The sequence below is a fragment of the Choloepus didactylus genome, chromosome 6 (assembly GCF_015220235.1).
Source record: "Choloepus didactylus isolate mChoDid1 chromosome 6, mChoDid1.pri, whole genome shotgun sequence".
Classification (NCBI taxonomy): domain Eukaryota; kingdom Metazoa; phylum Chordata; class Mammalia; order Pilosa; family Megalonychidae; genus Choloepus; species Choloepus didactylus.
Genome location: NC_051312.1, coordinates 21686902 through 21699669, shown reverse-complemented (window position 1 = coordinate 21699669; position 12768 = coordinate 21686902). Strand labels below are relative to the sequence as shown.

General features: G+C 34.1%; 1 protein-coding gene across 1 annotated transcript; it reads right to left on the bottom strand.

Annotated features, from left to right (window-relative positions):
- Positions 1 to 1293: 1293 nt before the first annotated feature.
- Positions 1294 to 2234, bottom strand: LOC119537853 (olfactory receptor 1094-like). The gene is given in 2 exon segments (XM_037840445.1): positions 1294 to 1604; positions 1607 to 2234. Coding segments are annotated over 2 exon segments (939 nt in total).
- Positions 2235 to 12768: the final 10534 nt, after the last annotated feature.

The following is a 12768-nucleotide window of genomic DNA, read 5'->3' as shown; positions in this document are numbered from 1 at the left end:
AATATCCCAGCATCCCAGGAACCCTTAAATATGGACTACCTTTTCAGATTGAAGGTTCTTCATAAGCTATAATTTTATTTGTGTTTCCTGAGCCTTACATATACTCTACACAAATATTAGCATCCAGAGTCAGTATGTTTTTTTGGAGTTTCAGAATAAAACTAATCAATATGTGTAATTGGAAAGCAGAAAGGAAAGAATTTAATAATGGAATAAAATTCTAGAGTTTTGGGCCAAAAGTGTGCAAAAGGCATGTTTAGTGGCCTGGGTGGATCTTGATGTGGAAGGGCATGTAGAGCAAGTGAGTCAACCACACGGAAGTTCTTCCAGGGATTTCAGAATGGGAACAACTTCATAATGAGTGCAGAGGAATTACTATGAAAAATGTAAGAATATATGAAGACATGAAATCCTGAAGACATCTTTATGTTTGTTGTTTTTTTTTTTTAATCAAGTTACACAATAACTAAGAACAGCAATATATGTGCATCCATGAATGTTTAATATGGATATGGTTGAATATGGTCATAAGCATATAGATGACATGGTTAACCTGCATTTATAAAATATTTCACAGGAGGGCTAACTAATTATTTGGTAAAATTCCAAGGTATTGTTTTGGTTTGCTAAAGCTGCTGGAATTCAATATATCAGAAATGGGTGGGCTTTTACAATGAGGAATTATTAGTTTATAAATTTACAGTTCTAAGTCCATGAAAATGTCCAAATAAAGGCATGAAGAGAAAGATACCTTTTCTGAAGAAAGGCTGTTGGTATCTGCAGTTCCTCTGTCACATGGAAGTCGCATGGCTGGCATCTGCTTGTCCTTTCCTCCTGGGAATCACTGCTTTCAGCTTGGTTTCAGTGGCTTTATGACTCAGCTCCTGTGGGTCCTTCTTTCTTCTCTGGGTGTCTCTCTCCCTCTTTCTCTCTAAGCTCTTTGCCTTCTTCTCTGGGTGTCTCTCTCCCTCTTTCTCTCTAAGGTCTCTGCTTTTATCCTCATAAAGGACTCCAGTAAAGGATCAAGACCCACCTAGAATGGGCAGGGTCACTTCTCAATTGAAACCTAATCAAAAGTTCTCACCCACAATAGATCTGCACTCACAAGGATGGATTAAAAGAACATGGCCTTTTTTTAGGGTGCATAACAGCTTCATTCTAACACAGGTACATAGATAAAAGCAAGCCATTTTCTTCTCTAGTTTCTGGCTATAAACATATGGACTCAACCCAAGCATACTTTCCAGTTTGACTCAATGCCAAAAATGCACTTTATTGATGAGCAAATTTCTCTCAAATAAGTTTTATTGTCTCTTTTACCTCTTTGTTCCTTAAACTGTAGATGATGGGATTAAGCATGGTAATCACAGTAGTGTAAAATATAGACACTATCATATCATGGTCCAAAGCATAGCTGGAATTTGGCCTCACATACATGAAGAGGAGTGTTCCATAGTAAATTGACACTCCAGTTAGGTGAGAGCCACAGGTAGAAAAGACTTTTTGCCTCCCTTCAGCAGAGCACATCCTAAGAATGGCCAACAGAATAAAACCATAAGAGATCAGGACTATTGATATGGTAATTATCTCAATAAAGCCCACAAGTAGAAGAGTAGAAGCTGGTTGATTGTGAGAATGAGAAACAGTAGGAGAGGAGGGATGTCACAAAAGACATGTCTAATTTCATTGGTTGCACAGGAGGATAGACTAAAAGTGGTCATTGTGTGTAATGTAGCATGCAAAATGCCACCAACATAGGAAACAATGATGAGTGACACATAGACTCTGGGTGACATGTTAACTGAATACAGTAGTGGGTTGTAGATTGTTTCATAGTGATCATAGGCCATTGCAGCCAAGAGAAAGCATTCTGTGGTCCCAAAAGTAAAAGCTAGAAACATCTGTGTTACACATCCAAGGAGTGAAATGGTTTTATTCTCTGCCAGTAAATTGACCAACATTTTGGGAGTGATAACTGAAGAATAGGAGGCATCCATGAATGACAACACACTCAGAAAATAGTACATGGGGTTGTGGAGCTGGGAATCCCCAATGACCAATGAAACTAGTCCCAAATTTCCTATCAGAGTAAAAAGATAGATTGCCAGAAATAAAAACAGGGAGATGTTTAGCTCAATATTGTCTGTGAAGCCTATCAATATGAATATGGTGACTTCTGTCAAAGTTTTCAACTGAATACTGCATGGCTCCAAATTTGATAGTAAGGCTGACATCTTCATTTATATTTGTTGGTCAGCAAGGCAATATCTGGTGAAATAGAGTTCAGCCAATTATATCCCCATATCTGGTACTTAGAAGGGCATATGGTAGCCTAGGCAGTGATAGGACAGACAATGATGAAGGAAGGGGCTCATGTGGATGCATTTCCCTGTATAAATAAAAGGAAGACATGGATTCATTCATTTTTTTCCTAAATTTGTCATGTTAAAATTTTTTTTAACAAAAACCTGAATTTAAGTGGATTATTTTCTGTTAAATTTTCTATTATCTTTCCTTATATCATCTTAAAATTCACAAAACAGTGAATATCAGGATTTTTGCATCCAAAGATATTACAGTGGAGGGTAGCACTTGAGTATTACTTCAAAAATTGCTACAAATGTGCATTTAAAACCTTTCATTAATGATCATGATTATAAAAGAGGAGGAACCACAGTTACCTTACGGTGTTAAATTTGAAAGAGACAAACACAGTGAAAATTATGTAATTTAAAATTATTCCCAGATGACTAAAACCAAGATAAATTAGAATTATGTTTCAATTTGCCTTATAGTTCAGCCTTTTCACACCAAACAATTTTATGTGCTCTTTCCAGGCAATGATCCTGTTCCATTAGTTCCTCTGGAATAGTTATGAATAAGCAGCAGCAGTCTTTTTGGAAGTATATGCACCTTGTGTGCCATCAAATATAATGCAATCTCTTCTTTTTTTCTTTTTTCAGTTTTCTTTCTTCAAAAACATTAACCCTAAGTCACCCATTTTTGGCCTCTTCAACCTATTGTATCATTGTAATTGTTTTATAAATGTTAGCAATAACTGAAAGATGTTTCTCTATACATGTGCTCATTATTTCTGAAATGTCGTTGGGTAGATTTTCCAGACATAGTTTTATCAAAAAGAAATCATAGCCATACCTTTAATATGTTATCATTGCTAATGGAGCTTTTAAATAAATTTAAAATAATCAGTAATAAATTGATTGTATAAAGCTGTAGTTATTGCTTTGCTACAGTGTAATGTTCTAATTCTGGTACTTTCCCCTGTGCCATCAGATTGTTTCTTTAGTGGAGTATGAAGAAAGAAAACTGCATAACCAAAAAAAAGTTTAGAAGCAAAAAACAGAAAGAGAAACAAAACATGCAACAGATATCTGCATCTGGATGAATGTCTCAGTTATTGATGCACAATAATAGATCCAATTTAGGCATGAGATTTCTGCACAGTGACATTTCTTTTTCCTTCAGTATGATATAGACTGAAGTTTTTGACTCATTATTAAGTATTTGGCAACTCTGTTTTCCAGGGTTTAAAGGAGTGAAATATCTGTCATACTTTGGGTAGGGCTTCATCCAGTGACTTACAAATAACTTATATTCATGAAGTGAAACACACTAGAGTTTGTCATACTGAGATTCCCTGTATTAGGAAGTGAATAAGGAAATCAGCTTAAAACCACAGTTGGAAGGAGAAGAAAGCCATATGTCATCATTCATCAAGAAAGGTTTTCACAGATCCATATGTAAGATGAGTTAAAAGATTATAGCAACATAATCATAAGGCTAGAGAACAAAATATGTTCATTTTATCCTTAGAGAATTCAAGAGTAACAAATATGTAATTAAGGTAATTTCTGATTTCTGTGTAAATCCAGACATATCAAATATTACTTATAGAGAATGCACAAACATGGTCACACACATGAATTTCATAATTTCTAATGTATTTTGAATATCTATCCTAATAAAATTTAAAAAATCAATTTATAATATAAATATGCATTAATGCAGTGTATCATAAAATTGTATTTCTATTAAAAATACTCCTCATTCTCTCTTGCTGTTCCTCCAAATTCCTCTTCTATCCCCTCATAAATCTGTGGTGAAAGGAACTAAAAAACATCCAAGTAAGTTTTGAAAAGTGTTCCAGTAGTTAGTCTATGAAATGAATTTGTTTCAAAGTATACTTGGCTGACATACATAGAAGAAATTTCAGCTAACTTACAGTTCTAACCTTCACTTCTCTGGCATTTATGATACAAGACACCAATTATAAAAGAGGAAGAACATTTTGTTTGGCCACTAGGGCTCTGTATTAAAATCCCTAATTTAACATCTTGTGAAAGTATGAGATTGGGAAAGTAACTTCATCATTACAAAAAAAAAGAATAATAAAACTGAACAAAATTTTCAAGCCTAACTTGTTCAATTACATGAGCATGATGGTATCATGACAGAGTACTTATTTATGAACTGTATTAAATTATTTTTATTAAATTAAATTTTGATTTTATGTTAAGGATGTATACAATTGAAATATGACATCCAATTTTTTTTATATGAAACAGTGAATAGAGTTATAAAATCAATTTTTATCATCAAAACATTGAGCAATGAATGGACTCCAAATCATAAGGTATTTCTTCTTTTAATTTTATGCATGTTTGTTAGATGACACTATCTATATATTAAAATACATTCTATTGAGATTAAGCACAATGAATCTCATTATTCTATGAATAATGTGCCATAAAAATTCATCCAATCTGCCTTTGCTATGTCAGTAAATAATAGGGTATTTTCCTTTAATTTTCCTGATAAGCCTGCAGAAATAATTTTCTGGCCACTCTTAATGTACCTGATTCTGTCTGAAAATTAAGAAGATAGTTTAATAAAGAAGGTATATTTTATATTAAATGATGCCTCACTAGAGAAAGTATCTACTTCACTACAAGAAACTGGATCCATGATAGGTAAAAAATTGAGGTTTAGCTACTTCATCAAGCAGATCTTCAAGCAGGCATTATTGTTAAGTAATATTTGAGGAAATTAGACTGGTTGTGTTTATGAGTAACTGGTTTTAAATTAAGAGGAGATAAAAGAAAAAAATATATAGGTCTTGGATTAAAAAAACAAACATGATCATTCTGGAAAACTTAAAAGCAACTCTCAAATAGGTCTGAAAACTCAAAGTAACAGTCATCCATAACAGTTTTACAAACACTAAACTTCAGAAGAAGGAAAGCTGTGATAGCAGCTACCACATATTATTAGGTGGCTAAGGGTTGGAAATTTTGTGTACATTGTCTTGTGTAATCTATTAGGGTCTTTGAATAGATGAGAAAGTATGTGTCTAATTAGAAGTAGAACATGACAAAGCTCACACAGTTAGTTATTCACAGAACCAGGACTCAAGCCCAGATTTCTCTGACTCCACACTCTAAGCTGTTTCAACTTGACCATATTGCAATGCCATTATGATATGCCAAAATTCAGGAATCATTTTCTAGAAAAATTACAGAATAGCATCCTCACCTATATTTATTCATTTAAAAGCTATCAAACCTAACAAACAAACACGAAACCAAAAGTAAACAATTAAAGTGGCTTCTAGATCAATTAACTAACTAGTGAAATGAATTATAAATTAAATTTTATTCCTCCATCAGAAAAAAAAAAAGAGCTCAAAGTGGCATATAATCAATAACTGTTTATACATTAAATTTTTGTTCTATTTAATAAAGTGTCTTATTTCTGTTCTCCCTATTCTGATTATTCTCTTCCATTAAGAAAGTTAAAACAAATTTCTCATTATGGCTCTATTTACTTAAATATGTAGGAAGCCCTTCCTATTTTCTCTATTATAGTCCCTGAAAGGAATGCAGTTCAAACTTTAGTACAATGCAAAGTTACCTAGAATCAACTGTATCAAAGTTAAATATTAAAGCATGTAATATTAATTTATTAAATCACATAGTTTGAGATTCCTTATTACAGCTCCTAAAATATTTTGTTAGTGATAAGAAAAAAAGAACTCTTTACTGTTACTTGTGGAACTGAACTGCTAACTCAAAGTATATGCTGAGTATTAAGAATTGGTTGCTTTTATTAGTCCTTGAGTTATTTTTGAAAGTTCAAAGGGGATGCTCCAAGAAGAAAACATGCTAAAACTCTTCCGGGACAGAAAAACACAAGTTGAATTCTTTTTCTTTTTCTTCTTTCTTTTTTTTTTTTTTTTCTGTAGAGGACATGTGAATGGTTCTGGAATAATGAAATACATGATGAAGAAAAAATACCTGAATGAATTTTGACCTCTACTAAAAATGATCCATCATGGAAAAAATATATGACATGGGATTGGAAAAGAAATCTAAATTGTACAGCACATAATCCTAGGTATGATACTAATGAGCTGTGACATTTGCTTGATTACTTACATTTCCTGAAATCCAATTTCCTCTTCCTGGGAATACAACCTGTTTAATTTTCTTAAAATCTAGTAAAAGTGTATATAATGAAATAGTATGAAAGCACAAATGTGTGGCAGAATTTACAATTGTTTAATAGAAATTTGTTTACTTCACATTTAAAATTTAAAATGCTATATTTCTAATGGAAAACACATTGAGAGATTCAGAGAAGAGATATGAGTAAATAAAATTATACTGTAAAATCATGGATAGGAAATATTAAGAAGAGACATGAGGCAGTAGATACCTGCATTAAGTTAGGTTTATGATAGAACATTAGAATATTAGAGATATGGCAGAGTTAAAGTTCATACATTTTAAGTACAAAAAAGTCTTTTCATTGTTTGGGGATTTCAGCTACTGCTCTATATATTACTACCTGTGTATGTATATAAAAAAACTCTAGAAAAATTAAAATTACTTGTATGCCTTTGGCTCCTACCCAAGGGATCTAAGTTAGCAGACAGGGAATTATTGTCATCAAATGTGAATAAAAAAAGAGAGAAAGAAAGATGATACTGGTAGCCAGATCACTTGGAAACAGTCACCCCACAAATTATATGTAATCCAAAATTTTTCTTTAAATTTAATGCAACTTTAATAAAATTAAGCAAAACTTTGCAGAAATTGACAAGAAATTATTTACATAAGGTAAAGAACTAAGATAGTTACAACAATTTAGAAAATGAATAAAGTTGGAAGACAAATAATCTAATTTCAGACATTATCAGAAAGCTAAAATAATCAAGAGAATATGGTATTGCTGAAAAAGATATATACCTAGTTCAATGGAACAGAATATAGAGTTCAAAAATAGATTCACTGGTACATAGTCAATTGACTTTCAACAAAGATGCCAAGCAAAATCGTTGGGGAAGTATAGTGTTTTGAAAAAAATAGGGCTGAAAAAATTGCCATAAAATAGATACCTTGATTCACTCTTTGCACCATATATAAAACTTGTCTCAAAATGACTCTTAGACATTCATATAAGCCTAATGCTATAAAACTTCTAGAGAAAACATAGGACAGCATCTATATGACCATGAGTTAGTCAAATTGTTTTTAAACAAAAGGCAAAAATTCATGAACCATAAGAGTTGTTGATACATTAATTTTTGTCACAATTAAAATCTTTTGCTTTGTGAAAGCTTTGCATATCTTTGTGATATGTACAGTTTTTAAAACAGAACACACAGAACACTAAACATGAGAATTAAAAAAAATGATTAATTGGACTATTTTAAAGAAATTCCATTCAGCAAAATCAACAGAATGAAAAAAACAGTCCTCAAAGTGGGAAAAGATATTTATATCAGACATCTATAATCATACATATATATCTGAAAAGGACTGACATGTAAAAAGAACTCTTACAACTCAATAAGCAATTGGCATGGACCCCAACATAAAGATTGGTAAAAAACTCAAATAGCTATTTTCAAAAGAAAATTTCTAAATGGAATTTAACATATGAAAAAATTCTCAATCTCATTAGCATCTGGATAATGCAACTGAAAACTATGATGATACCCATATAAATAAAGAATGGCTAGTATGGCTATTCATGTATTCTTGATAAGGATATTGAGCACTGACAGCTATCATGCACTGCTGGTACAAGTGTACTTTGGTAAAACCACTTTGGAAAACCATTTGGCAATATTAACTAATGTTAAATATGTATATGCTATGACTCAGCAAGGAATAGAGCCAACAGAATTACATATAATTTTCCAACAAAACATGCATTAGAATTTTCACAGCATACCCCCAAACTGGAGCCAATACTAATAATGAAAAATAGAGTAGTGGATAACTAATTTGCATAATATTCATAAAATGGAATTGCATACAGAAATGAAAATGAGCAATCAAGAATGGCTTGTAATAGTGTATTAAGTGGAAGAAACCAGTTTCCAAAATTAATATGCATATTTATCCACTTATATAGTGTACAAAAATGCAAAAATCATATATGTTTTTAGAAGTCAGAACAGTTGTTATACTTTAGGGACATGGATGGGGCCATTCATAGTGGAAGAGAAAATAAGGAATTCTTTTGAGGTTCTGATAATGTTTCATGCTTATTTTGTCTTTGAGTTTGTTCTTGTTTAATCTGGATTGTGGTTGTATCAATATGTTAAGTTTGTCAAATTTATTTATGGTGTATGCATTTCTTTTTTATGTATACTATACTTCAATAATAGGTTAAAATAAATGTCTCAAATGTGTAAGGGGAAATTTTCTACACATATATATTGTGCTTCCCTTGTGAATTTTTAAACTGAATCGATAGGCAGTGTGTAAATACTTCTCCATGATGTCCTCAGCCATAAAGTCATGAATAAGCCATTGTATTAAAGGGATAACAGTACAGACTAAAATATCTGTCCTGTAAGTATAGCACTTTGATTCCTGTTTTCTGGGAGCAACAGAAGAGATTTAACCAAAAGAAGCTGCACAAGCATATCCAAAATAAATTTCTTCATATGAGAATATAAAGGTGTCCTGTGTAATTAGTGGATATCATGTTGGTTTGCTCTGAAGCCCTCAAATATTTTAAGCATAAATTGAAAAATCATGTGCCTTCTCCTCAAGAGAGAGTCTCACAGGAGGAAAGAAACACCAAATTATTCTTATTGAATTATGTTAGCAATATGGGGAGCACAGACAGATTCCCCATCAAATGAGGGGTGACAAGATTTCTCTGTGACTCCCATTCAGAGTTCCAGTAACTCTTCACGGCCCCCATCATCATTTAACCTGTAATTATTACTACTGAATCCAGGTGACATCCAAACAGATAAACACTCTGATTTGATAACTGGAGTTTCTGGTGTAGTGTGGTTTTGCAACAATCTTTATTATACTCAGTGTGGGTATCTAGAAGTCTACTTCTATTTCTTCTGTAGCTAGTTGGTATTCCTTGAATAGTAAACAATAACAACAAAAAATCAAGCTTTGAAGGCAGGACACTCCCCCCACAATCACTAAGATTTTCATGTATTTTATTTTCATTGGATCTTCAACCAAGATGTCAAGTCATGTGCAGTAAATCCAGTTTGTTTCAGAATTATTAGCCTCAAGATTTCCATAGTGCTTTCCAGTTGTCTTCAAAAAGTTTGTTCAATATTTTCTATAGTCTTGCATTTACCCTGTGTCAAATATGCCATGTATATTTCATATATTTCCTAGATTTACCAATATCATCATAAGGATCAATGTCATTTCAAAAGTGCCACCTTTATTTGGAGGTGAGACCAAAGCAAAATATTAATGCATCTCTTTCAGTACAGCATGCCTCCAGCACAGCAAAATGTCTCAGTAAGAAGACTGCTCTCACTCTGACCTCCTGTGCTTGGAGGAGTCTTTATAAGGGTGTCAAATGTCCACTTGAATGGCTGAATACACATAAAATGGAGATAAGTATTAAAATTAAAATCTGCACAGCTGTGGATTAAAACAAATAACAGTCCTTGCAAACTTATAAAAGCAGGATTATGCATTTGCCTTTTCCACTATTTATTTAGTGTTTCTGGATATTTTCTGTTTCTATTAAAAATATATATTTAAATAAATGTACTACAATACATATTATATTGATTTCTCATTATAGAAACCCATTTATTGCCACAAAACTGGCAGCTTTTCTGGTCACTCAGTAAATGGGCCAGAGTAGCACCCAAATGAGGAATATGTATTCTCCAAAATCCAAAGAGGCCTACTAGACAGAGACATATCCCCTTAGAAGGGATACATTGACCTGCCCCACAACACTAGACATCTAGAAATTTTCCTGAGGTAGAAGGCCCATGTATTTTTGTTGGATTTAGCTCCCATCCTCAGGCATGCAAATGCCATACCAGTGAGTCTAGAGTAGTTGCTACTTCTTACTCATTGGCTCCAATCATGGGAGTCAGAAATGATCAAGGTCCTTGCAGAAAATATTATGACATAGGGGTGGAAAATTGATATACCCCTGAGGTAAGAGAGTGTAGGTATACTGTCCTGAAAGAAAATATATGATTTTTTTCATGGCACATATAGGAAACTTTAAATCAAATTTGAAGCCTTTGTGTCATCCCTTTCTCTTTCAAATTCATCCAGCATATCTAAGACTCCACTATGACATGTGAAAGTTCCTTAAAGCATCTACTACCTACTTACTGATGGTGCTGGTTTGAAGCTGTTATGTACACCAATATTATTCATTTTCCTTTTTGTCCCTCTTTTTTCTACTCATCTGTCCATACACTGGATAAAGAGAGTGTGGGTCATAAGGTTTTCATAATCACACAGGCATCCCATAAAAGCTATATATTTATAATATCATCTTAAAGAATCAAGGATATTGGTTTTCAGTTCAACAGTTTCAGTTATTTCCTTCTAGCTATTCAAATGCACTAAAAACTAAAATAGGGATATCTATATAATGCATAAGAATATCCTCCAGAATGGCCTCTTGAATCCGTTTGAAATCTCTCAGCCACTGAAACTTTGTTTTGGTTCAAATTTCTTCCCCCTTTTGGTCAAGAAGAACTTCTCATTCCCAAAATGTTGGGTCCAGTCATACCAAGGTGTCATGTTCCACATAGCCAGGGAGATATGCACCCCTAGGAGTCATGTCCCATGTAGGGAGGAGGGCAGTGAGTTTATCTGCTGAGTTGGCTTAGAGAGAGAGGTCACATCTTAGGTTCTCTGGAGGTGACTCTTAGGGACAATTACAAGTCAGCTTAGCCTCTCCTTTGCAGTAACAAGCTTCAGAAGGGCAAGCCCCAAGATTGAGGGATTGGCCTCCTACAATGGTAGTTCCCAGTGCTTGTGAGAATATCAGGAATTCCCCAGTTGGGGAAGTTTAATATCTACAATTTTTCCTCAGTCCCTCAAGGGGCTTTTGCAAATAATTTTTATTCTGTGCTCAAATTACAATGGGATATATCAGGGTTTCATGCTAACTGTACAAACCAAGAAGATCTCACCCCCTGGTCAAGGTTCCATGTAATTATGGTGTTTGAGTCAACTGACCATACAAGTTACATCATATATCATGCTACAGAAAATATAGATTTTCCACCAAAACTATTTTCTTTTTCCTTCAATAAAAAAATCCCTCATGCCCTGTACATTCAAGTCACCAAACAATTCAGGAAATTGTTCTTAAGCAAGCATTTCACAACACATTATTATCATTAAAATTAAACTTGTTACAATAATGCTAAATACTCAAAAACATTTTAGTTAATGAACTATTGAAATAGTAATATGCACTTTTTTTAACAAGAATTAGCAACACATGTAAGTATTAAATTGGACAGCTGAGTGGTTTAACAATATATAAGTTGAGGCTTCTTTAGTACATAGAAGAGTTTCAGGTGAGGGGGTTTAAAATACCATATTTTCTCCCCCTGCAGGGATCCCTCAGGATCAGACCTACAGTTAGTTTCCTATGTAATTCTAATACCCATGAGCTTAAGATTCTCAGCCAGCATGGTTATATGGGCCAGAACCAGAGCCAATTGACCTTACTTTTCCAAATTTCTAGGCAAGAGAAAGTCATTATCTCTGTCCATTGCAGCTTGAAGGCAGCTAGCCACTTTATTTGAATTTCTAAGGTCTTCATGGCCCAGCAGTTACCAAGTCCACAGGAGTGGAAGCTGAACACTTTGGGTCTGGAGTTAATGCTGATGCAGTTGAGTTTCTATCATCCTTCAAGTGTTCCTTTAAAAGGCCATTCATTCTTTTTATTAACCCAGCTGCTGTGGGATTCTAGGGCAAGTGAAAAGTCTGAAGGACATCATGTTCCATAGCCCATGCCTGGGTTAATTGCCTGATGAAGGGGGTCCCCCATCACTGTCCACATGTGTGGGGACCCCAAAAAAGGCACTTAATTTTTCTAATCTATGTATGTTAGCTCACTGGTTGGCCTTGACCACTGGGAAGGCCAGTAGCAGTCCTGTAGCCATATCCACAGTGGTGAAGGCATATTTTGTCCCTTTGGACAGAGGAAGGGGACCAATATAGTCTACTTGTCACCAGGTGACAGGGATCTGGTGTGCTTGGTGCTTGGTTTTCCAGTGCAGCCATTCAGCCACTACATGCATCATTGGTTTTAGGCTGCAGAAGTTTTCTAGGGCAACCTCTTCTATGTTACCTGGTAATGAATTGGTTTTGTGGGCAGAGACATGAAAAATGGTTACCTTACATTTGTGGCAGGTAGTTCAGATGTCTTACCACCAGATGGCATCAGTACTGGGCTGGACAGTCATGGCCATCCAGG